Source organism: Falco biarmicus, chromosome 14 (assembly GCF_023638135.1).
Source record: "Falco biarmicus isolate bFalBia1 chromosome 14, bFalBia1.pri, whole genome shotgun sequence".
NCBI lineage: Eukaryota > Metazoa > Chordata > Aves > Falconiformes > Falconidae > Falco > Falco biarmicus.
Genome location: NC_079301.1, coordinates 1,725,282 through 1,749,984, shown reverse-complemented (window position 1 = coordinate 1,749,984; position 24,703 = coordinate 1,725,282). Strand labels below are relative to the sequence as shown.

Here is a 24,703-nt window from a genome sequence, read left to right as displayed (position 1 = left end):
AGGGGCCCGGCCGGGAGCGGCCACTGGCGGATTCTGGAGCGTCTCACCCTCCCGCCGAGGCCCGCGGCAGCCTGCCCGGGCGCAGAGGCCCCGGCTGCCCGCTTCGTGCTGCACCCGGCCGCGCGCCCCAGCACCACCACACGGAGCCTGCACCGGGCCACTGGGGCAGATTTATTTGTAACGGTGTCACAGAGTATTGCATAACGCAGGCGAACGACGAACATGCTGGTGACGGCGCTCAGCCGGGGTCCGGCTCACTCTCCCTGCCCCCGTCTCCTCGCTGGCACCCATGGGTGCAAGGAGGTGGGAGCACCGTCCTGCACGCAGTCAGGCTTTGCAGCGTGGCAGTACCAGGGTGAGATGCAGCGGCTCCCGCCACTGCAACCAGGGCTTGGAGTCGGTGCAGGGAACCCAGGGGAGGAGGGTGTGCCTAGGGGAATACACTGCACTGCAGGGAGAGGGCTGAGGTCTGCACCGTGTGCGGTACAGTGGGGAGTGTGCTACGGGCATCTATGTCCCAAACCAGGGCGCGTGGGACCGCTGGCTACCTGTGCAAGCAGGCAGCAGCAGGTTAGCTTTCCTCTTTGTCAGCCTCCTCCTTCTCATCTTCCTCATCTTTCTCCCCCTTGAGTTTTTGGCGAGCAAATTCCTCAATGACGATGTCCTCCTCACTGGAAAGGAGACCAGAGTGTGGTGAGCCCAGGAAAGGCGGCCACAGGGAGCCCGCAGTCTGGGTGCCCTAGATACACCACAGCAAAGAGGGTGAAATCCCTGCTGACACCAAAACGGTGCTCCTACTAGGGGACAGTTGTGGTGCTCGCCCTGGCCCCGTCACCCCACACACTGCAGGGAACAGTCAGGTCACTGTGAGCCATGGCCTGAATCGAAGACAGATAGCTGGCTCGACTGCAAGTGTGCGTGACCCGAGGAGCTGGGCTCTCGCCTGCAACTTTTGGCATTTTTCAAGACAGTATTTTGCATTGTCAAGGGAAAAAAAGGGAAGGAAAAGAAATTAAAGTGGAGACAAAGAGATTAGTTACCTTCTTGCGAAAGGCAAGTGGTAGATGACATCAAGAGAGAGCCACAAAATGAAAAGTGGGGGAAGAAAACGGAAAGAGTCAGCAACACAGATTCCAAAATCTTGCGAATGTGAAACAGCTTGGCAAAATCTACAGAGCGCGATGGTGGGGACAGGCCAAGAGATTTCCTCCTCTAGAAGTTTAAAAATCCTTGCTGAGCTGGGAAACTGATAGGTTTTGGTGTGACAGCCTTGCAGTTGCATCCTGAGTTTCCAGGCCCCAAATCCCAGTGCTCGTGTCCCGTTGCAGGGTGTAACCAGACACAAAAACAGCATTTTGGGGCTTTGCAAGCCAGGGCCAGCTGCAGGGCTGGTTGGCGGCTGTGGCTGCCAGGCACGGCTGCCAGGAATGGGTTTGGCATGCAGCAGCTTCCCGGAGGGAAGCAACCCCAGCTGTGGCTTCAGCTGGAATAAGCTCATGTGGTGGGAAGAAAAGAAGGGTTTGGCACTGGAGAGCGTGCGGGGGCACAGGGCTGTGACCACTGCTGCTTCCAGCAGCCAAGAGACCTCAGCGTGGGGCGTATGGGGACCAGGGCTATAGGGGACACTGAGTCCAGTGATGGCACTTGTGACTGGGTGACAGTCTGGCACTGCCGTCTGCTTCTGAGGGACAAGGTGAGGTCTGGGCTTGCAGCAGGAGAGGCTGCTGTGTTTGCAGCAAGGGGAGTTGTAAAATAAGCCCTGAAAATTGGCAGAACATGTGCTGAGCCCAGCATCTGAGTCCTCCGAGCCTGTGACAATGCTCCTGCTGCCTGTGCTGCTGTGACACAGGGCCTCAGGGCTTTGAGGCCTGGGTGATTTAATCCAAGGATGCAACCTTAAACTGGAATGGGGCATTGCGTCCATCTGCAATGGATCTGTAGGGTTTATGTCTTAGAGGAATAAGGAAACATCTCTTTACCTTGGCTTATCTGTAGTCCATTGATAAGCACAGCACAGGGAGGCGAGGATTGTAAAAGAGACAGACATGCAGGTTAATACAGAAGGGATATTTCAACTAACACCTCTCTTTAATGCTCAGGTGTGTTTTTTGGAAAGAGAGACATTGGGATGGGCAGCAGCCAGGGCGCTGCAGGGAGGAGAGCTGCTCCCGCACTGGTCCCGGGCAGACTGTGGCTGCAGCACAGCCAGAGCAGCTCTGCCAGTCCCACAGCCCAGGCTGCTGGGCAGAGCAGGGCCCTTTGCACAGAGATGGCTGCATCAGCATTGCTTTTACCAGTTCCCCTCTGAACAGGGACTGCTTTTTCCTGCCCTGCGTTTCGGCAGCATCCCAGGCACTACTTACCGTCTGCAGGCTTCGGGTGCATCAGGATGACAGGCAGCTCAACACCAACATCGCTGGAAGGAAAAGCACTTCTTTCAATAAATCCGCCCAGTGCCGTACCATGCTCAGCCCCACAGGCAGCCCCCCCCTTACCTGGAAGTGAGATCCCCCAGGATGCTGTGGCAGCAGGAGAGAAGGGACAGAAATGAGCCAAGGCAGAGGAGGGGAGGTGTTAGACTTCGCTTTACAATAAGGTAGAAGATGATTTATAATAGGGGTGAAGGGCAGCGGTGATGGGGCTGGAGTCAGCAGCCCAGTGCCCAGCTGCCCCACAGCCTGGGGGAGCACGGCAGGGGTGAGGGGGCCCATGGCACGTGTCCCTCCATCATCTGCCCAGCAGTACAAGATCCCGCAGCACAGCCCAAGGGGACGGTCCCTGCCCACCACACCCGCAGAGCCTCACCCTCCTCGGGACACCACCAGGTTGACCTTCACTTTGTAGGACACCAGGATGCCCAGCACCTCCTTGTCCATGCCGGGTCTCAGGCTAGGAGAAAGGCAGAGTGGAGTGGTGAGGCAGGCAGTGCTGCCCGCAGACCCTGTCTGCTACCCCCATGGCAGTCCCAGCACTGTCACCGTGCCCCATTTTGCATGGGGTCCGCTGTGGTTTGGCAGGAGAGGACAACACAACATGGCAGCAGAAGAGAGGGAAGGGCAGGTCACTTGGCTGAAGCTACAGAGCAGTTTCCTGGAGGCCGCTCGAGCTGCCTGAGCTGGGATTTACTCCCAAGGTGAGACCCATTGCAGCTCTGCAGGGGGTATGAGGGCTTTAGATGATGGTTGGGACTGGGAGGCTGTGTCTCTCCTATGAAATGGAGAGGTGGGGCTGTGGTCATGTCACAAATTCCCTACATTTTCCAGCTGGATGGTGTAGGCTCAGGCATCGGAGGTGTGGGGGACCCTGGGTGGGAGCCCAGAGCATCCTGAGCAGTGGGAAGCTGTTGGAGTTGGGGGAAGGCATGGGTCTGGCTGTGGTGGGGAACAGGGAGAGCCCACCCAGCTCTTACACGGTGGTGGAGGCCAGGTTGGTGTCCTCGTGCTTGAGCTTGCCATCAAGAGCGAGGCCTCGCTTCTCACGGTTGGCCGAGAGTGTGGGGGTGACAGAGTACGTTTTGGAGAAGGTAGAGTTGGCTGGCACGTTCTCGCTGGAAGGAGTGGGAGAGGATAGCTCAGAACCAGCACCAGCCTGGTGGGTGCTCAGCACCTGATGGGGGTGCTCAGCATAGCACCAGGCACCTGGGCAGACCTAAACCCCCCTGCCCTGCGCTCCCCACACAGCTGCCTGGGCTTGTTTCCTCCTTTCGTTCCCTTATACAACCACTTCTTTTTTCTAGCCCCTGCCTTTGCTCCAGCCCTGCTTGTTCTCAGGGGTGCAGAGGCTGTGGCTGGCCTCCGAGATGCAAAGCAAGGAGAGGAAGCAGCCGTGCAGCTGCCCCCCAGGGACCTCCCCAGCTGACACCAGGTTTCTCTGCAGGGCATGGTGTCCACAGCCTTTCAGCTCCTCTCAGCTACTCTTCCAACCCTGATATTTTCACTGCCTGGTAGTGTAAAATCATTTTTCCCACCTCCTCCCCCCATCATTCTCTCCTCCTCCTCCTTTCTCTTCCTCCCTCTGGCCTCACTGCCATACCACCCCAGCCCCTTTTTACTTACTTTATCTCCTCGGTGCACACAGTCTTCATGTATTTATCCAGTGAGTAGAGAACCACGTCTGTGATCTGCTCAACTGAGATCTTAATTTTTTTCACAATCTTGTTGGTGGTGTTATTGATGTTGACTGTCACATTGATGGGGTCTCCGTGGTAGTAGACCTGCAATGGGAAGAGGCTCAGTTCTGTGACCAGGTATCCCAGTCCCCATCCCTGGGGATGCATGTGATGGCATGAGCCCACGGACAGCCTCTGTACTGACCTCCTTATCCAGGGAAGCTTCGAGGTGCAGGGGCTTGTCAGACATCATGAATTGCCGGGTGGTTTCCGCCTTCGGAGCTGGCCCCATCTCTACAGGTGCATACTGGATCTTGCGGATGATGAGGCGCACTGAGTTCCTGTGCAGCAATAAACGGTCACCTGCAGTGCCCCCGGCAGGGATGTGTCAACATGTCTTTTGAGGACATCACAGTGTCTCTAGACAAAGGATGCAAGCTGCAGCCTGCTCTTAGGACATGGAGGGCACTGACATGGGGATCACTGCCCCTCTTTTGGGCAAAGTACCCCATCCAAGCGTGGCACAGGCTGACAGCAGGTCCTCAGCCCAACCCCTTAGATGGCCACCCCAAAATGATCACATGGTTTGGTTTTAGGGCCATGAAGCAGGAAAGGGATCCCCTGCAAATACCTCTTGTGAATTTTCTCCTCCAGATTTTCAGCACAAAATCCTTTGACCTCGAAGTCCACGCCACAGGCCTGAGGGGACACATAGAGTCACTAAGCAGGAGGGGCTCAGAGCTGCCTGAGGTTTAGGTTCATTCCCATCCTTCCTCCACTGCAACCCCGGAGATCTTGGTCCCAACTCCAGCCATTCCTCCTTCCCAACTCTCACCCCATGGGCCACATCCCCCATGAAAGAGAAGCAGCTCTTGTTTTTGGCACCCCACAACTTAACCCCCTGACTGGGGGAACAGCTCCAGGGGACATGGGTTGGGGACAGCAGCTCACCTTTCCCACATCGTCTGGTCCCGGCTGCAGGGTGACTGAGCAGGGCAGGTTGGTGGCAATCTGGGCAGAACAGGGAAAGAGAGAAAAAAGTAAATAAAGAGTGTGCCCAGAGATGAGCCCTGGTGCACACCATGGAGGTGTGTGGTCAGGAAGGGCTGAGCAGCCCCTACCTCGAATGTGAAGGGGTAGGCATTCTCTCCAAGCTTCTTCATCAGCTTGTCCTGCAAAGGAGTGAGGGTTTTGGGTGCCTGGTCCGGCACTGGTGGGAAGATCTGGGTGGTCAGGACATAGATGTCCTTCCTGAAGGTCAACCCAATGACGTCGAGGTCGTCTCGGCCATAGCGAAAAGCGCAAGTCAGCGTCACATACACTTAAGCCAGATGGAAACGGAGGGCAGTGGGGTTAGGGGAAGGGTGAGATAAAGAAAAGGCACGGCAGGAAAGGGTTGAATAAAGGAAAGAAAAAAACCCTATTTCAGTAACTCTTCGGTAGATATATGACTCTTATCAGGACTTGGACCTCAAGCACTAAGTATAGAGTTAACACGATTCATTATGTCTTTCTGCAAGGCACAGGTAGCTTCAGAGCCAGTGCCCCAGGCAGAGGAGGTGGGAAGGAAGAGGCAGCCTTCCCCTCCCGGTCAGCTGCTGTGGCCCTGACTTACAACAAGCTGCAGACGCCCCATTGCAGCTTTAGCCTGACTACAGTCCCAGGCTGCTGGTGAGCTTTGCACCCGTTTCCATCCTTTCCGCTTATAACACGGGGTTTTCTGTATTAATACCTTTTCTGTCCTTTAGGTACTCCGGGTCAATCAGGCAGATGCCATCTGCAGACAAACACAAAAGAAGGGCCAGTGAGCTCAGCTCCCCGGGAAGATCCTCACAAAACCACAGCACTTTTTAAATTCAAGTAATCTGCTCATCAGCTGGGGAGGTGACCGAGGGGAGCTGCCGGTCAGGGGGATGGCGATGCCTTCTCCGGCATCTCCACCAGCAGTGTGGCCAGGATGTTTTGCAAAGGGACTTTGTCCCTTTCATCGCCATTTTTCTGTAAGGGTATTTGCAGGAAAATGAGACGTTTGCTCTTCTGGAGCTGCCCTTGATCTTCTCGCTCTAGCAGGATGCAGAGGTGAGCTGCCACCAGCCCAGGGACCAGTCGCCCCAGCTGGTCACTGCCTGTGCTTCCCCCTCCGTGGTGAGCATGGCCCCACTCACCTACAGACTCCACCGAACTCACATGATCCACAAAGTCTCTCTTCCCCAGGTAGATGGATAGCTGCAGGCAGCACGTGGTGAAAGGAAAGAACAAAACAGGTTAGTGTTTGCCGTTGAACCGGCCAAAATTTTCAAGCCCTTAGTTATGTTGTGGAGCTCATTAACCCTGCTGTTAGCGTGTCAGATCAGACATCGCATTTAAAGTTCATATAGGATTTTTTTCATTTCTATTTTGAAAAGCAAGCCCTGTGGTGGCATCATGGCAGGTATGGCAGGAATCAATCACATTTCAAAAGGAAGGGAAACCCAGCCTGCATCCCATCCTGTGGGCAGAGCCATGCCAGAGGGACCCCAGCACAGCCTGCACCTCTGGCTGACCCACACCCAGGGACGGGGCACATGGTCCCATCTCTGGCCTGCATGGACTCACCTTGCTGTTGGGGCTGGTCTTCTTGAACACCCTGCAGAGGAAACACAGACAGATAGGTTGGGAATGCCCTGGATAAGGCTGGATGTGGCACAGCCCGCTCCTGGGGCAGGGAGGCAGGGGGTGGCCATTTGTCTCCCTGGGGCAAGGAGGTGAGGGCTTCCCTGCAAGCATGATGCATCTCCAAGAGCTATGCCAGGGCATGCATGGGATGTCCTGGCCTTGGGGAATTTGGTGTCCTGCAAAGTCAGAGCCAACCACCCCCCTGTCTGCCTGCCCCAGGGGATGTCATGTTCCTGAGCTCAGCCTGTGACCATTGAGAGGGTGCATTTGCTGGCTGTGTCCTAAGGGCAAGGAAGAAAGCACCAACACACAGAAGAAAAGAGAAGGTGCTTTGTTGGCTCCACGATGGCTCACTCCATCTCTCTATGGTGAGCTCATGTACCAGCTCATGGGGGAGCCGGGGGGCTCGCTTTCTCCCTCTTCTCCTGCCCTACAGCACCCTGCTCCATTGCAATTAAAAAAAAAAAAAGTGAGAGAGAAAAAGAAAAAAAAAAGCCACTTACTTTGCTCCTTCTGCCATTTTAAGTCAGCAGTCACGCAGGCAGGGATCTGTGGGGAGAGATGGAGGGGAGGTGCTGGTGAGGCGCTGGGGAAGGGGCAGCTGCTGGCCATCACCAGCCAGCGGGACAGAATCGTGCACATCCCAACAAACTGCAGAGCCCTTGGGCCACGGTGCTGCCGAGCCTCTCACCTCTCCCGAGCCTGGATGCTTGGGGTTCAGCTGGGGCTGCCTGTCTTTGGGGTGGCACACAAGGCACACAGCAGCAGCTGGAGACCCCGTGGGGCAGCCGAGCTGAGCAAGCCCCTTGCCCCTGGCCCAAAAGGTGGTGAAGAGGAGGTGGAAGAGGAAAAGGGAGAGTGATGCCCTAGGCAAGCAGGCTTCAGAAAATAGGAAGCAAGGGGTGACTCCCAAAGGAGCGAGTTCAAGGCTGGGAAAGGCAAGAAAATGAACAAAAGAGCCTATGGAGTTTCAGTTTTATGATTTTTCTTTTGTCTGCAGGGAATTTGCTGTCATGGCTTAATGGAAGGAACAGGCTTGTTTTGTCCCATCACTCTCAGGAGAGCAGGGAAAGCAGCAGCAGAAAGGTGGAGGGCAGCTTAACCGCACCACGGACAGGGGGGTCTCAGGGTGCATGGTCCCAAGCCACGTCCCCTGTCCCCAGCCCTGGCTGGCAGCACCAGAGCCGACCCTGGAGGTCAGTGCTGGTGGCCCTGCCCTCACGCCGGGGCTGCTCAGCCCTGCCCGGCTGTGCTGCCTCTGTTTTTCTTGCTCAAGTCTGGCATCCAGAATTAAACCTTAAATATCACGCTGATCACCAGCTGATTCGATGGGCTATTAGATGGGATGAGCTCAGCTTCTTAAAGTTAGGCAGCTCTGACATTAGCGGAGCTTAAGCCCAGGTAGGATTTTAAGCCCCAAGGGCACGTGGGCAGAGTTGCCTCTTTATGCAACTGCAGGGAAGCTGGGGAGAAAGAAGAAATTGGTATGAGGAGAGCAGATGATCCTCTTCCCCACAGGAAAACAAGGGATTAGTCCCAAACACAGGATCTTCGATGATCTCAGGTGCTGCGGGATGTGGAGTTCAGGCTTCCCACCCTGCAGGGTTTCTTGGGCACAGCAAGAGAAGGTGCAAAGGGAAGAGGAGCACAGTGGTGCCTCAGGCTCGGCCCTCTCCAGAGTCTGGGAACTGGGGACAAGGCGATGAAAGGTGGAGGAAAGCTGAACTCATCCTCTGCATCTCCCAGGCTCCAGAGAGGGGACTCCAACCTCTCCTGGCTTGGCTAAGCTCTCCCATGGTGCTACCAGACCGCTCCACCTGTGCCCACTGGCTCAGCCATGCTGGAATCCTTTTAGCCACGCTTTTCCCCCTTCAGCCCCAAACTCCCCCTCCTTCCAGGCACACCCCGGCACCAATGTCCGTGCCCCAAAGCTTCAATGAAACATCAGAATCTGTGCCGCAAAGCCCTGGCAGGGCCCAGGCAGCACTCACCTGGCAGGTGGATGGACACACAGACACTCGCCTCTTCCTCTCCCAGCACGTCCCACTGCCACCCAGTCACTACAGACTGCTCCCTGTCCTGCAGCTTCTTATACTCCTGCAGCGGTCCCTCCCCTGGCATCTGGTCGCACACGTTCGGCTTTGGAGATGCAGGGGGTGTGTGCACTGTGGGAGAGGTGCTTTTAGGAAGAATCCTATTAGTTTATTAACCAGGGAAGATGCTTCATGAGTAAGAGTGAGCTATAAATACGGCTGCCGCTGGAGCCCTGAGAAAGCAGCTTAGGGAGATTGGCAAAGTGGGCTTAGGGAGCAAGGTGATGGTAATTGAGGTGGAAGCTCTGCTCCCGGTGGGCAGGGGCACAGATTCCCACGCAGGCTCTCTGCGGCTGCTCCCACAGGAAGCAGGGCTGGGCCAGCACTGGGCACAAGGGCGGATGGAGGTGGCAGAGAGGAGGGAGGGAACCTGCCTGGCTTTATCCCTCCCTGATGCACTTTGTGGATGCCTAACAGATGGACAGGAAGCACTGGCAGCTTTCTTGTGTGGCCAACATGTCCATGTGGGTGGTCACATAAAGGTGACCTGCTGTGGTCCCAGGGCACACAGGACAACACCTTGCTACAGGGATGCTGATGAACAAAGGCTGTATGCCTTTGCCGATAGGGCAAAGGCATATGGAAGGCTCAGCGCTGCAGCAGCAGCCCCCGCACCAGGCTGTGCTTCCCCACCACCCCTCAGTGGTGGGACACAGACCTGCCACCATCCCCCAGCACCCCTTGAGCAATCTGCTCAGCTCCGCATCATTTCATAACGCCTCAGGCTGGCCTCACCTGACCTGGTTAGCACATCATTAATTCAAGGTTTGCTGCTGCAAATAGAAACTGTTGAAGGCACGTAGTGGGTTTGCCTTACGGTCCACCAGGAGAGAAGCACTCCCTACTGCCATCCTTCCTCAGCAGCAGTCAGCACTTGGGATCCCCTCCCACAGGGGTGGCTGCAGGATGCTCATGTGAATGCTGCCCCTGGGACAAGGCACAGACCCCGGGGACAGCCCAGGGCAGCCTGTAAACTGCTCCAGCAAGATCCCACTCATCTTCCTCACCTCCAGCACCCCTCAAGCCCTTGCTTGCTCAGCCAGACCCTCTGCTTTGAGTACACGCTTGGCTCTGGCTTAACCCTCAGTGCTAAGCACTGAGATCAAGCTAACCCTGCTCATTACTGCACCTCCATCACAACACTGCCAGCAACCTCCTCCCAACACCCAAGATCAGCTCAATGACCTTTATTACCTGAGTACCAGCTCCTCCCAAATGCAGCCCAGCTGTGCCCCTGACCCCATGGGCCACTGGGAGCTACTGGGAGCCACGGCAGCACACCAGTCCCACCAGCCTCACTGCCCAGGGCTTTAGCTGTCAGCACATGTTGCCTGGGGCCAGGACTTGTGATCTCTTTAATTGCACACAGGAGAGCTGCTTAGTTTGCAGATTAACGGGTGCTATTTCTGCCAAGGTCAAGGGGACACGTGAACTGTGACCTTCCCACCAGGGGTAGAAGAGGAGAAGGAGGAGGCAGCCCCACCTGGATGCCTGCTGCCCAGCTAGGGGGGAGGCCGGAGCAGCTTCCCCCAGCACCGTGCCTGGGATGCCTAATCCTGAGCTCTCTGCAGCTCTTCGCTCTTCATTAGGCTTTTAATAAGGCCCACGAGACTAGTGCCACTCACAAGGGCCGTGGCAGAGCATGGTGAGGATGGAGAGCAGATTTCATTATGGGCAGCTTCAGCTCGGTTTAATGGGGTGGATTCATCCAGGGAGACCTTGCCCAAGTAGGAGGGCAGATATTTCCCCTCCCCAAAACAGTGATGAGACAGACAGACCACATCCCTTCCTGCGCTCATGCCATGCTTTGAACCACGCTCTGGGGGAGGAAGCTAGGGGATGCAGCGCTGTGTTAAAAATAACAAAATGAGAGAGGACTTCTTCCTTTTTCCTGTTTAATAATGACCAAAGGCTCCTCTCTTCTGCCTCATCCCACCCATCCCTGCAGGTCCATGCGCTGTGTGAAGCACAGATCAAATGGCTGCTTCCAGCGGGGCAGGGCACCAGTGGACATGGGGCTGGTGGAGCACGTGGGGGCCCAGCTTCATTCCTGGCTCCAGATGGACAGTGTCCTGCAGGGTCCCGCCTCCCCAAGGACCAGCTGTGGGGCTTCCTGTTTCCTTCTGCTTCGGCGCCCTTGCCCGCAGGGTCTTCCCTCAAAGGGAGCCCGAGTGGAGCTGGAGCCACCTAGCAAGCTGGCACCAGTGAACCCATGTTGCCTTCCAAAATACAACTGTTCCCCAGGTGCTGGCAGAGCTCCCTGGGTGCTGGTGCATCTGGCAACATCCCAGCTCAGCCTTTGGCACTGTGCACCACAGACACCTTACGTAAATGCCCACGCTGCTGATTTTTCAAAGCCCCTCAGAGCTCCAGGGCTTCCTTCCCTGATCTGGATTAAGCGGCACAGATGGCATTAATCCGAAGCCAGGCACTTCTGCGGCTGTCGGGAATTATTGCCGTGCTGTTAAGTAACGGGAGAGAGCAGTGCCAGCAGGAGTGGGTCTCTGACAGGACAGGGGTCTCCAGTGGGATGCATGTCCCTGTGGTGAGTGCTGGTGAGAGATGTAACCACTGCTGCTGTGCAGCCCGGAGCCACCAGCCTGAAATCAAGTAGGCTGCCCAACTTCTCAGTGTCCCAGCCACAGGTTCCTCTCGAGGCTGGTAGCCCAGGAGGAAACCTTGGCAGGGGCTTTTGGCACGTCTGCACCGGTGGGCTGGGGCAGGCATCGTGGGGCACGGACCCTTTGCTCAATGCTGCAAGGGTTGGCTCGTGGTGCCAAGGGTGGCAGCCAGCCGGCAGCGTGGCTCAGCATGGCATTCTATCCTCATCCTCCTCCAGCAGGAGCCTCTGTTCCATCTCCCCCCAGAGCAGCCCTGGTGCCCTCTGGGCACTCTGGCAGCAGACAATGGTGGCTGCTTATCTGTAATTAGTTGGAGCTAATTACCCTAGCACAGCTCCAGCCAGCCACATGCGCAGGGCCTGCTAGTGCCTTGCCACGAGGAGCAAAACCTCTGGATCTGCACCCAGGAGTTGTGGGGAACCCCGATGCTGTTTGCAGCACTGTCCTGCCTGGAAAAACCTCCCTCCTTCCCGACCCCTTCCCGGGAGCTCCTGAACCCTGCTTCCCTTCTGCCTGCAAGCAAGGCATGCACAGATGGGGGGACATGAACACCATCATGGGCGCCTGGCTCGTGTGGCCACCTGATGCCTGCAGCATCTCCATCACCACGCAGCCAGCAGCAAAAGTCAGAGCTCAGCCCCAATGCAGCAAGGTACCCAGTGGTGGGCAGCTCAGGCAGCCTGCCCACAGCCCCAAACACATTTCAGGGGCTTGCTGCTGTCCCACACGGCTGGCGGTCCATTCTCCCAGGGTCCTGCCCGAGGGATGGGGCTCTGTCCCCGCACCGCCCCTCGGCCCCGGAGAAGTCGAACAGTGGGGAGCAGGGTGGAGGCAGAGCCCCCACTCCAGGACGGCTCCTGCCTGCACCCTGCCATGCTCAGCCCTGCGTGCTGCAGGCTTCCCCCTGTAACAGGGCTGGAGCAGGAGGAGGAGCGAGGAGGCTGGTCCTGGCAGCAGGGAGAGCAGAGCACAGAGAAAGAGGAAGAGCACAGCTAGCGCCGTGGTGCCGAGCAAGCGGCACGGGGCACCGAGCGAGTGGGCCTGGCTGGTGGGGCCAGGGAGCGGGGGGTGCCTGCCGGTGGGGCCAGTGTGGGTGCTGCCTGAGTCCCTGCAGCCGCCCCGGCAGGCAGCGTGTGATGGGCAGGGCTGCCAGCGTGCCCAGCAGGAGGAAGCCCACAGCTGCCGGTGCAGCATCACAGCTCCGCTCTTGCTCGGCTGCACCCTGAAAACTCAACTCGCTGCCCACAGCATCCCGCAAGAGCTGCAGGAGCCTACAGTACATCTGTGAGGGACGGTGAGTGTGTGGGGAGAGATCTGGGCTCCCGCGTGCTGCTGGGACACCAGCATGGCCTGTCCTTGCCATGCACCAGGGCAGGATGGTGGCTCTGGGGCTGGGGCAGCAGCGTGGGGCCATCCTCCCATGGGCAAGATCCTTTTGCTGAGCTGTCCCTCTCTGCCCCCATGCACCCTGCAGGCTGGAACCTCTGTGATGAGCATCTGGACCCCCAGCCTGCACCAGCTGCCCCCCTGGTCTTGCTCCTGCCACGCTGCCTGGCCACAGGGTACCCCATCCCCATGAGCATTACCTCGGTGGCTGCCCATCACCCACTGAGACCTCCAGCCAGCAACGTGCTTGGGTACCAGGGGGCTGGTGCCCCCATCCCACCTTCACCTTCCCCAACCGACCCTGTGGGGCAGCTGATGGCCAGCAGACGCTGCTAAGCCCGGATGCAGGGCTGGGACAGGAACACAGCACAGCCCGTGTCCCACCACTTTGGAGGATGGCAGCAGCAAGCTGGTACCACCGGGACATCAGCCGGGTTGTGGCAGAGGAGCTGCTGGCCAAGGCTGGGCGGGATGGCTGCTTCCTGGTGCGGGACAGCGAGTCGGTCTCGGGGGCATATGCCCTCTGCCTTCTGTGAGTCACCTGCCTGGCTTCTGCTTGTGGTTTCTCTCTTTTGCCCCTTGCCAGGGTCCCTCTGTCCCTCTCCCTGCTGTGGGCATACCACTTCTGACACTAACAGAACATGGAAAAGCCTTCTGCAGGGATGCTGGTGGGGTGAGCAGGGTGCCAGAGAGCTGGCATGGGGGTTTTCAAACGATCTCCAGGTCAGACCAGTGGAGAAGCCTGTGTCTTTGGGAGCAGGCAGAAGCGTGGGCCAGCAGCCCTGCTCAGCACCAGGGTTGCTGAGGGGAGAACCCGAAATCCAGGGCTCGCCAAGCCATTTGGGGCTGGCCTGGCTCCGTGCGTGGGAGTGGGAGAGGCTGACTTGCATCGCCCTCCCTCTGCGAAAACAAACATCCCCTCTCCCTCCAACCCCCAATGTGGCCACATCCGGACTGCAACGCCCACTCTTAACATCTCAGATGCTGGGGCTTGGAGGCTGCATCCCCTGCCACCCACGGGGACCCTTGCCATCCCTGCACCTGGACCCAGGCTCATAGCCCCTGCGAGCGCTGCTGTTGGGGCTGCCTGCACCCTTCCTCGCTGCCTGCACCCCTTCCTGCTGCTGCCTGCACCCTTCCTGCAGCCGAGCGACACATCTGCAGTGGGGAGCGTGTGGGGCGGTGCCTCGGTGGCTTTGGCAGGATGCCACCCCTTTCCTACGGCTGGCCTGGCCCGATGCACGGGACAAATTGCAAACACATGGTGCTGAGGGGTGCGGAGGGGTGCGGGGCACGCCGTGGGTTCAGCCGGCAGCTGCTCCCACTCTTCCCAGCATCCCGGCACCGAGTTGGAGGTCAGGCTGCTGCTGGGCAGGGTGGTGGCATGGGCAGGGATGTGCAGTGGCCTCTGAGCGAGTACGACTGTACTATGGCAGCCCTGGGGAGCACAGCACCGGGCTCTGGCAGGCTGCAAACCCTCACTGCCACCCGCAGCCATGGGGCCGAAGGTGCCCCAGCAAATGCTGATGGAGCCGGGGCTGCGTGCCGGGGCCATGCCCGCTGCAGGCAGGGTGTTGTTTGGAGGCAGGGGGACACTGCGCATCCTCCCCTGCAAACCACTACAGACCCAGAGCTGAGGGTGATGCTTTTATTTCCAGTAATAAGAGCTCAGTTCCTCTCTCTGCAGAGGGGCTGGGGTGTTTGCATCAGGGCTGGGTGCTGGGCACCCTCCCAGTACCACCACATGCCCACGGTATTGTGGGGGGTGCTGTGGCGGACCCTAGTCTGCTCTCTCCCAGGTTTCAGCGGCATGTCCACACCTACCGCATCCTCCCGGATGACAAGGGGCTGCTCTCTGTCCAGGTGGGTGCCGTGATGGGTGCCCAGAGGTTGGGGTGCACTCTCTGCCCTGGCTAGTGCCGCTGGGTGCTGTGCCACGGGGCCACAGGCTGTGGGCCAGGGTGCCAGCAGGATGCAGGTGTGAAGGAGCTGAGGTGCTCGCCACCCTCGCCAGCCCCCATGCAGCACCCGGAGGGGTGGTGGCTGGTGTGGTTTGCTTTTCACATGAGCTGCCTGCAAAGCCCAGCACCAGCAGACTGCGAGTGCTTTGCAGCCACCCCTTCGGCACGGGGCCACCTGGGAAAGCTGCCTCCCCACTGGCCCCGCAGCTGCCACCAGCTCACCCAGCAAAACACTTGTCCCCTTCCTGCTACTGTCCCCTGCCCCAGCCTGGCCACACTGGCCCAGTCCCTGTGACATCTGTCCCCACAATGTCTGTCCTGGCTACCGGCTTGGCCTCACTTCTGCTCTTTGGTGTCACTTCACAGTTTCTTGTGGTACCCAGATCTCTGCCTTTCTAGCCCCCTCAAAAGAGCATCCTGAGGGTCCCTAGGGAGCATCCCCATCTGCTGCATGAGGCAGATGTCTCCTCGCTCCTCTCCTTGCTCTGCTGCCCTGAAAAGAGCAGGGGTGAGCTCCCCACAGGGCTGGTATCCAGCCCGCACTTCCAGCTCACCATGGGCACATCTCTGGGGACTGACTGACTTGACTCAGCAGGCTGCTCCGTAGCCCAGTTGGGGGCTGCGCCAGCACACGGAGCTGGCAGAAGGCGGGGGATGCGATGGTGCTTCCCCTCCTCTGCCTCCCAGACCATCCAGGGCATCCAGGCCAAGTGCTTCCGCACGCTCCCTGACCTGGTCAGCGCCTACCAGCAGCCCAACAACGGGCTGGTGACGCCGCTGCTCTACCCGGTGCCCCGGCCGAGGCAGGCAGCCAGCGAGGACTCAGGTGAGCCAGGGAGGTGGTGGCGGGGCCGCGCTGGGCTGTGAGCGGGGAGGGGGTCCGGCTGAGCCGGCTGTCCTCTGCCCACAGATGGGGAGGATGGCCGAGGTGGCAGGCATGTGGCAAGCGTGGTCCCGGCTGGGGGAGCCATGGCGGGCACATGGCTCAGCGCTCCCATCGCCGGCCGGACCCACATCTCACAGCAGCTGCACCAGAGGCTGCAGGAGCAGGTTCACAGCAGGTAACATGCCCCTGCCCTCCCTGGGCTGGCGGGGGTGATGGGGCAGGCATGGCCGGGGGGAAGGATCCTTCCAAAAACGTTCACCCCGCCTTGCAGCCCAGCCAGTGACTTCATGGGCTTCATGGCCGAGTACCTGAACCACCACCTGCAGCTGGACCTGGAGGCGCTGCGCCACGGGCACCCACAGCTTCGCCACCTCAGCACCGCACTCGTCACTGCCTGCCAGGCGCTGCACAGGCAAGTGGCCCAGGAGTGGCAGGCCTGGAGGGGACCACCCTCCCGGCCACCCACCTCATCCCTGTCCCCTTTGTGATGGCTGAGCATTGCCACCGAGGCTCAGGAGATGCCCGTGCCAGCTCTCACCCACTTCTCTCCTCTGCAGTGAGATTGACTTTACCCTGGCAGGTCTGGAGACACTGGCCAGGGTGTTCGACCCCCCCGTGTCCCCTCGCAGCCCAGCCAGGGAGCAGGTGAGGTCCCCCCGGGCCCCTGCAGCCACCAGCAGGTGCCTTGTTGTGCGTGGCTGGGTGAAGCTGGTCCGCAGGGGAAGCGGTTGGGGTGGTTTCGGTGCCTTTCGGCACCCAAAGGTGCTGCATGCCCCACGGCACTGCTGGTGGTCCCTGGGTGCTGTGTGTGCCAGGGTCCCTGCAGCCACCCAAGGGGACCTGGCTCCCTGTGGCCTGGGGACAAGCAGGGACTCATTCCTGCACCCGGTCCTGGACACAGTGGGAGGGGAAGCTGCTTCCCCAGCCAGACCCCAGGGACCCCCATATGTCAGGGTGCAGCCCAGACCCACAGGGAGGAATCCCGAATCCCCTGGTCCAGTGCCGCTGTGCTGCTCCAAAAATGTCTGTCCTTCCCTTCAGGGTCTCCTAACCAGTGATCCAGACCTTGAGCTGCTCCTCAACAAGATATCTACTGTCAACCATCTCCTCTCTTCGCTGGAGAAGAAGGTGCCTGCCCCGCTCCCGCTGTGCTGGCTGCATGCAGGGGCAGGCACAGTCCCTGTTGGTGGCAGCCGCTGCCTGGCTCTGCCAGTGCCCAGGAACCTCACTCTGCTCCAGCAACCCCCCCCTCACTTCAATTAAACCCTCTGGCAAAGCAAGCTGCCAGCGATGGCACAGCCCCGGGCTGCCGGGGCAGGACAGGCTGGTGCAAGGTGCCCAGGGCTACCAGCTAGCCCAGTGCCCCCAGCCCAGTGCCCATCTCTCCGGCAGGTGCTGAAGTCGCTGCAGGAGACGGTGTCAAGGCACAACCTGGCACTGCCCAGCGTGGCGGTGGCCCCCCCGCCAGCTGCCAAGACTCTGGCCATGCAGAGCTTTGAGGTGAGGGCAGGGGGGCACGGTGGGGCCCTGATGTTGCTGCTCAGGCAGGGCAGGCACGGGGCCGACCCGGGAACTGCGTCCCTGCCTGCAGGTGAAGATGGGCAAGTCTCAGCGGGCAGCCCTGACAGTGGACGTGGAGTCGGGGACAGTGGCCATCACCAAGTGGGGCAGCGGGTCCCCAGAGGAGACCATCCATCAGGAAAAAAGTAAGGGGCTGCTGACCCCCCCACTGGCCATCAATGGGGTGCTGCGGGGCTGTGGGACTCCCTGGCATGGGCCTGATGCCAGGGCGATGGGCTGCAGAACTGGTGACACCCTGAGCCCCCACCCCACGCTGCCTGCAGGCCCCATGGTGGGAGGTGGGGGGCCACCACTGCCCCCCTTACACCCAGTGTTCAGTCCTGCAGCTAATCAAATACCAGAGCGTGCAGAGCAAGGTGAGGCTGGTGTACAACCGGGAGCCACAGAAGAGCCTGAGCAGAGACTTCATCTTCCCCAACGCACGGGTAAGCAGCATCGGCTGCACTCACGGGGTGTCCTGGGGGAATACAGAGCTGTTACGCAGTGATGCAGCAAATAAGTGGTCTCAGGGCTGAGACCTGCATGTCTGGGTGTGATGTCCCCCTGATCCTGCCACCAGCACCTCCTGGGGTGCTGCAGCTCCTGGCTTCCCTTTGGGACAACCCCTAAGACCACCATATCATCCTGCAGAAGCGAGAGGCCTTTTGCCAGCTGCTGCAGCTGATGAAGATCCAGCACTCCCACCTGGATGAGCCTGACCTCATCTCAGTGTACATCGGGACATGGAACATGGGTAAGGGGCTGGGAGAAGGTCACATTGTCCTGGGAGGCTGCCATGGCTCGTCGTAAGCCCAGGTGGGTTTGGAGAGGTGAGGGCTGTGGGGAGCTGCCCCAGGAAACCCGAGGTCCAAGTTGGTCCAGGTGGGAGGAGGAGGCTGGAGAAAACACTGACCTGGCCGCTTTTGGGTTTGTCTGTCCCAACATGGTCCATTCGCCCAGTGGCTGTCAGGGAAACGGAGGAGCTGGGGTCCTGGGAGGATTCGGGGTGGTAGCAGGAAATCCCAGCATCAGTCTGGGATGTGCATGGGTGAACCGTGGAGCTGGTGCAATGCTTCCCATCCCCAGCAGCTCCTGGAGATGTGTAGGGTCTGTGGTTGGAGAGGAGCTCAAGGAGCTTGGCATGCTGTCCCCCCTGGTGATCCGCTGTCCCCTGCCCACAGGCAGCATGCCACCGCCCCGCTCCCTTGCCTCCTGGCTGACCGCGAGGGGCTTGGGGCGCACGCAGGATGAGACCACTGCCTGCATCCCGCACGACGTCTACGTTATCGGCACCCAGGAGAACTCCCTGGGTGACCGTGAATGGGTCGAGTTCCTCCGCGCATCCCTGAAGACCCTGATGGCCATCGACTACAGAGTGGTAACCGCAGGGTGCTGCCTGGACCCCTCTGGCTGTGCCACCTTTCACGGATGGGTTGGCTGACCTTGCTGCTTCCCCATCCCCACCACCCCTGGCTGTGGGGTGGTGCAGGGGAGCAGGCAGACTCACCACCCTGCCCCTCCGCAGGTTGCCCTGCAGTGCCTCTGGAGCATCAAGATCGTGGTGCTGGTGAAGCCTGAGCATGAGCGGCGCATCAGCCACGTCCACACCTCCAGTGTGAAAACTGGGATCGCCAACACACTGGGTAAGGCTGGGGATGGGGTTGGGGGGATCCCCAGGGTGAGGGGGCAGCCTAAGGGCCATCCCAGGACCTCTGGGGCCCCCCCAGCTCAGTGCCTGGGACATCCCTGCAGGGAACAAGGGAGCCGTGGGCGTCTCCTTCCTCTTCAACGGGACCTCCTTCGGCTTCGTCAACTGCCACCTGGCCTCTGGCAGTGAGAAGACCCATAGGTGATGGAGGGCCACAGTGGGACAGGGCTGCCCTGGGACAGGCGGGTGTCTCAGGGGGCTGGAGTAGCCCTGGGGGGCTGGGGGGCTGTCCCTGTACCCCTCCTGTCCCCACCTGGCAGGGAAAGGATGAGGATGAGGTGTCCCGGGGGTGGCTCACAGGGTGCTGCCATCCCCACCGCAGGCGTAACCAGAACTACAGCGACATCCTGCATTCCCTGGTCCTGGGCGACAAGCGGCTGGCAGCCTTCGACCTCACCCTGCGCTTCACCCACCTCTTCTGGTTCGGGGACCTCAACTACCGCCTGGACATGGATGTGCAGGTGGGACCCCACAGACATCGGAGCTGGGGATGGTGGCACGCTGGTGGCAGCACCGGTGCAGCCACAGGGGTGAGAGGAACCGGGCTTCCTCCCCTGGTGCAGGACATCCTCGCCCATATAACCAAGAAGGAATTTGAAGCCCTCCTGGCTGTTGACCAGCTCAGCCTGGAGCGGGAGAAGAACAAGGTGTTCCTGCGATTCAGTGAGTGCAGGGGCAAGGGCACTGCTCCCCCCGACAAGATAGTGGCACCCAGGGTCCCCACAGACCTCTCTGTGTGCCAGCTCCAGCACACAGTGGTCCCCAGCCCCGGCACAGCCCTGCATGAGGTGCCAAAAGCATGGGGCACCTTGATGTGCACCATGCAAGTCCCCCAGGGCAGGTCCCTGGGCTCTGTGTCTTGAGAAAATGTGAGCACGGGGACAGTCAGAGGTGGCCAGGGGTGCCAGCCATCCGTGTGAGCCCCACATGGGGACCATGACACCCATGGGGTCTCTCCTCAGTCGGTTGCCACTGTGGGGACAGACAGGGATGCTGACCCCTATGCCACCTTCATGTCTTGGTTCCCAGGTGAGGGTGACATCTCCTTCCCACCCACATACCGGTACGAGCGGGGCTCCCGGGACAGCTACGTGTGGCAGAAGTTCAAGGCCACGGGGGTGAGTTCCCGGAGACTCCTGCTGAGCTGCAGGACATCATGGGGGGACAAGGACAGCAGGCTCGGGTGGTGCTGGGGGGCACTGAAGCTGTCTGCCTTTACCCATTTTTAGATGAGGATCAACGTCCCCTCGTGGTGTGACCGTATCCTGTGGAAGTCGCACCCGGAGACTCACGTGGTCTGTAACTCCTACGGTGAGTGAGACCCTGTGGCTGGGGGGAGCCCAGGCTGGCCAGTGCTGCCCAGAACCCCAGGGCTCGAGGACCATCAGCCAGCTGCCCCCTCCCACCGTGCAGGCTGCACCGATGACATCGTGACCAGTGACCACTCACCTGTCTTCGCCACATTTGAGGTGGGAGTGACGTCGCAGTTTGTGCCCAAGAAGGGTAAGGGGTAGGGGTCTGTCACCCCTCGTGCCCAGCTGGGGTAAGCCCTGACCACGGGCACTTGGCTGGTGCACGCCGACCCACCGGTACCTGCCTGCAGCTCCCGGATCCAGCCCTGAACCCCTGGCCTGCATCGAGTGGGACAGCATCGAGGTGATTGTGAAAACCACCAGCCGCAGCAAGTGCTACATCGAGTTTCACTCCTACTGCCTGGAGGGTGAGGTGGCCCCATGGGGCCGGGGCGTTGGGGGGCCAGGGGTGTGCTGTGGGGGCGAGCTACCCCCAGCTGGAGCTGTGACCCCCGCTGTCCCCCGGCAGAGGCCCAGCGGAGTGGGGAGAACACCTTCCAGAGCTGTGACATCCCGGGCTTCCTCAGGCTGGGCTGGTCCACAAAGCATCTGCCTGTGGTACGCACCGGGGGTGGGGGCAGATGCTGCCCCCGCCCCCCCCCCCAGCTCTGGAGCATCCTCCTCCCTCCTCTACCCCATCCCACCTGCTGGCTCCATACCCTGAGCCCCAAGGGGTGCCGGGGGCTGACACCGTGCCTCCCCCCCAGGATAGTGACACCCCTGTGCCACCCTGCACTGCGGCAGCCCCCCTGAGCACCCCTCTCTCCTCCTGCAGTTGAACCCCATCCTGCCAGACCTGGAGTACCTGGGGGACCAGCACCTGCTCCTCAGCATCAAGGGTGTGGAGAGCTGCGAGTCCTACGGTACGTGTGGGACAGTGGTGTGGGGGGCCACTGGGGTGCCATGGGGGGTGCCAAGCATAGCACCCACAGGGCTCAGGTAACAGCCTGCTGGGTGTAAGGTTTTGTGGCTGGAACTTGGCGGAAGGGACCCTGGCACCCTCACCCACCCGAGGTGTGTCTGGGGGGGCTTACCTGCCCCCCGAGCTGCCCGGGGGGGTAACACACGCATGTGCTGCGCCTGCAGGTGAGTGCTGCATCGCGATGAGGTCAATGATTGGCAGCATGGCTCAGCAGTTTGAGACCTTCCTCTTCCACCGTGGTGAGGAGACGGGCTCCATACGTGGCTGGATGAAGGTCCGGGTCCCCAAGGACAGGTGCAGCACCCGTGAGAGGCTCTACGGTAAAGGCGGCCGCACGCCAGCCCCCTCCCATTGCCCTGGGCACGGGGGCTCAGGGCCACGCTCCCACCTGCCCATGCCTGCGCTGCCCCCCTGGACCCCAGCCACGGGCAGGAGCCGTGCGGAGCCTGGTGGGGAGAGGCCAGACTACGGTGTCTTTGCAGAGTGGATCAGCTTTGAGGAGGAGGATGCCGAGCCAGCAGCAGACGTCCCGACGTACCCCAGGCCACCCCTGCAGCGCCTCAGGTACCCCAGCTGGGCTCAGCCCCACCGTGAGCCCTGGCTGTGGGGTGATTCTGAGCCCATCCTGCTGTGTTTGCAGGAGCCGGCCCCGCAGCCTCCCGGAGCCAGCCACCGGCTACACCAACCCAGCCTACTTCATCTTTGAGGGGGTCCCCAACACATGGGTGCCAGCCCCTGGTGCCGGCAAAGCCCACAACAAGCAGGTGGAGAGCCCGCCCAGGGGCCAGTGGTGCCGGAGGCCCCTTGGGGTGCAGGTCCCGTCGCCTTCAGAGGAAGAGCGGTGGGGTGGCTGGCCGCACTGTGTGCCAGGGGGGCTGTCCCGCGGGCACCCACTGAGCCCCCCTGGCACGGGCCGGCAGAAGAGACCCAAATCAGCCATCCTGGCGAGGGACACACCGGGGCTGGGCGACTGCTCACTGATGGCGCTGCACATGGCCACCTGCCTGAGCCAGCTGGACTGGGTGGCCCCCAGGCGTGGAGGGGACAGCCAGAAGACCCCACTGCACCAGACCCACAGCACCCTGGAGCCGCCCCCACAACCCTGCCAGGAGGTGCCAAGGTGCACGTCGGATGCTCACCAGCACGGCCACCCTGGAGAGGTACCACTGTGGTCCCTGCGGGGCTCTGGAGCTCAGCCAAGGGGCTTGGGGAGCTCGGGAAGGGGAGGGGACCTGCTTTTGGTCACAGAGCCACCAGATGTGAGGTCGCATCCCTATGGCAGTGTTCTGCCTGATGGAGCCACCACGGTGCAGGCAGTGGGGTACAGTGGGAAGTGGAGCAGAAATGTGGCCCTTCATGCGGGGTGAGGACGTGAAGGTGGGAGCTTTGCGGTCCTGACGTGACACTGCTGGCATGTGTCCTTGATCTTCTTTCCCCAGTGGCCCTACAACAGGGGGGAGTGGTGCCATGTTGGCAGCAGGTGCCTGGGCCATCTCGGCTTGCAGCAGGATGAAGAAGGGCTGCAGAAGCATGGCTGGGACCACCTGGAGATCTTCAGGTACCCCCAGGCCCTGGAGCTTGGAAAGGGGGGCACCGTGCAGGCCAGCTCCTGTGGCCTCAGGGTCCCTGGCAGAGCCCCACACCTCAGGGGGGAGGAGAGGTGAGCCTTGGTGTGGGGACGGGGCAGGGCAGGAGGATATCAAGTCCCCACATCCTCATGGATGCCCCAGGGCAGTGCAGTCTCCCCGCTCCCTCTCGGTGGCTCCCCGAGCACTTGCTCCCCTTCACCCCATGTGCAGAGACATCATGGAGCGGGACCTGCTGGAGACCAGGGTGCTCAGCCCAGCCCAGCCCCGCCTCAGCCCCAGCAGCCTCGGTGAGGGCACCGCAGTGACCCCGCCGCAGAGACCTGACCTTGGACCCAGTGCCTAGAGCACCTACCCCCACCCCAGCACCGCACGTGCTCTCCTCCGTGGAGCTCCCGGGGCAGGCAGCGAGCTCCTGAGGAGGACCGGGCAGGCAGGCACCCAGGGCTGGACCTACTGGCCACCGCCCGACTTGTCTGGTCTTACCAGCAAGTGATGCAGTTGGAAAGTCTCAGGAAACTCCTGCGGCCGCTGGGACGGACACTGCACAGGTGTCACCGCCTGTCTCTGTTCTCCTTCCCCAAAGCGATGGAAGGACCACGCTGGGCCCCGCCAGCAAGGAGGGATGGGGGACATGGGAGATGTCGGGAAGGGGGACTGCTGGGTGCTTTGGGCCTCGAGGCTGCAGCCTGCAAGGGCACAGCAGCATCTGTGGCCAGCCCAGCCCTGTGCGCCCTCGTGCCTTCGGCCTCGGCAGCCGCTCCCTCCTCCCCGGGCTCAGCCCTGGGCGGATGGCATTCCCAGAGGACTTCTACAGCAGCAACTCCTGAGGCTGCAGTGCCATTTCCTTGGGAGCCACTCCTTGTATTCCTGTCCAGAATAAAGTCTCAGGGACACTGGGGTGCGTGTGTGCAGTGCCTGGTTCTGTGTGAGGCCAAGAAGGGAGCGTGCCAAGCTGAGCCAGCTGGGGAAAGCGCTGGCTCCTGGTGCCCCGGCTGCCCCAGGAGCATTGCCCCCTGCCTCCCACTGTTTAATCGGGGGCCCTGCACACCCCAGTCCTCGAGGCCGCCCTTGACCATGTCCCACGGGGCTCCCGTGCTGGGCTGGCTCTGCCTTCAGCGCAGTTCCCCTCCGACTGCGTCGGCTCTGCCTGCTCAGCCCTGCACAGCTGGGGGCCCCCTCCTCTCCCTCTGTGGCCAAGCAACCCGGGGGTGCCCCTGCACCAGCCCCCCCAGCCCCTGCTCACCCCGAGCTGGCTCACTCTCGGCTGTGGTCCCCTACATCTTGGGGTGCGCCCATTCGCCCCCGGCGTGCCCCATCCATCGCAGGCGCGTTTGCACAGCACCACCTGCATGCCCGCAGCGGAGTGAACTCCCCCGGACCGGGCACAGCTCCGCAGGAAAGGGGGCACACACTGCCTCCAAAACGTGGGGACACCCCAGCCTGGCAAGGCTCCGGCTGCCGCAACACCCGAGGCGGCCCTGGTTTGGGGACACTATGCCCAGGCTGGCCTCAAGGTGGCACTGGCCACCTTTGTCCCCAGGATTGCCCTGCAGGGCTGGGGCGCAGCAGGGCAGCACCCCAGGGAGCGAGCAGTGCCGGGGCCGGTGCGGTCCCAGTGGAGCAGAGGGGCTGCCCTTGGGCTGGGCAAGGGGCCACGGCCCCCAGGGGCAAGGGGTACGGTCCCCGCGGATGAGGGGCTGTGGCCCTTGTGGTTGGGGAGCGGTGATCCCCATGAGCGACAGGCTGCAGTCCCCACGGCCGAGTGTCCTTGGCCCCCACGGTGAAAGGGCTGTGACCCCATGGGTGGGATCCACACATCCCGTGTCTGGGGCGCTGCAGGTGGCCCCCGCGAGGGTGACGGG

At 60.9% G+C, this 24,703-nt stretch overlaps 2 protein-coding genes across 8 annotated transcripts; one reads left to right on the top strand and one right to left on the bottom strand.

Annotated features, from left to right (window-relative positions):
* Positions 1 to 152: 152 nt before the first annotated feature.
* On the bottom strand, positions 153 to 8,882 carry ARR3 (arrestin 3). Of its 2 annotated transcripts, XM_056360187.1 has the most exons (17): positions 8,755 to 8,882; positions 7,267 to 7,312; positions 6,704 to 6,734; positions 6,274 to 6,334; positions 5,841 to 5,885; positions 5,230 to 5,429; positions 5,060 to 5,119; positions 4,740 to 4,807; positions 4,314 to 4,449; positions 4,056 to 4,213; positions 3,410 to 3,547; positions 2,806 to 2,889; positions 2,496 to 2,519; positions 2,364 to 2,416; positions 1,980 to 1,989; positions 1,041 to 1,043; positions 572 to 671 (listed from the first exon to the last, which is right to left on the bottom strand). In XM_056360187.1, the coding sequence occupies exons 2-17, from the start codon at positions 7,281 to 7,283 to the stop codon at positions 572 to 574; spliced, it is 1,188 nt and encodes a 395-aa protein (XP_056216162.1). In that variant the 5' UTR covers positions 7,284 to 7,312; positions 8,755 to 8,882. The 2 variants fall into 2 exon arrangements, with proteins under 2 accessions (XP_056216161.1, XP_056216162.1); XM_056360186.1 differs by lacking the exons at positions 1,041 to 1,043; positions 1,980 to 1,989 and having other exon boundaries at positions 153 to 671; positions 8,755 to 8,879.
* A 3,571-nt stretch (positions 8,883 to 12,453) lies between these two features.
* LOC130158678 (phosphatidylinositol 3,4,5-trisphosphate 5-phosphatase 2-like) lies at positions 12,454 to 23,739 on the top strand. 6 transcript variants are annotated; one of them, XM_056359554.1, is made up of 28 exons: positions 12,455 to 12,771; positions 12,952 to 13,395; positions 14,663 to 14,726; positions 15,512 to 15,650; positions 15,735 to 15,885; positions 15,982 to 16,126; positions 16,272 to 16,355; positions 16,752 to 16,838; positions 17,103 to 17,210; positions 17,302 to 17,416; positions 17,610 to 17,716; positions 17,922 to 18,024; positions 18,452 to 18,648; positions 18,796 to 18,913; positions 19,023 to 19,119; positions 19,301 to 19,439; positions 19,542 to 19,641; positions 20,008 to 20,096; positions 20,208 to 20,289; positions 20,392 to 20,481; positions 20,582 to 20,698; positions 20,800 to 20,888; positions 21,106 to 21,193; positions 21,417 to 21,572; positions 21,735 to 21,816; positions 21,893 to 22,412; positions 22,692 to 22,912; positions 23,052 to 23,739. In XM_056359554.1, the coding sequence occupies exons 2-28, from the start codon at positions 13,259 to 13,261 to the stop codon at positions 23,182 to 23,184; spliced, it is 3,558 nt and encodes a 1,185-aa protein (XP_056215529.1). In that variant the 5' UTR covers positions 12,455 to 12,771; positions 12,952 to 13,258; the 3' UTR covers positions 23,185 to 23,739. The 6 variants fall into 6 exon arrangements, with proteins under 6 accessions (XP_056215527.1, XP_056215528.1, XP_056215529.1 ...); XM_056359552.1 differs by having other exon boundaries at positions 12,454 to 12,771; positions 16,272 to 16,838; XM_056359551.1 differs by lacking the exons at positions 12,455 to 12,771; positions 12,952 to 13,395 and adding an exon at positions 13,422 to 14,127.
* The last annotated feature ends 964 nt before the right edge of the window (positions 23,740 to 24,703 follow it).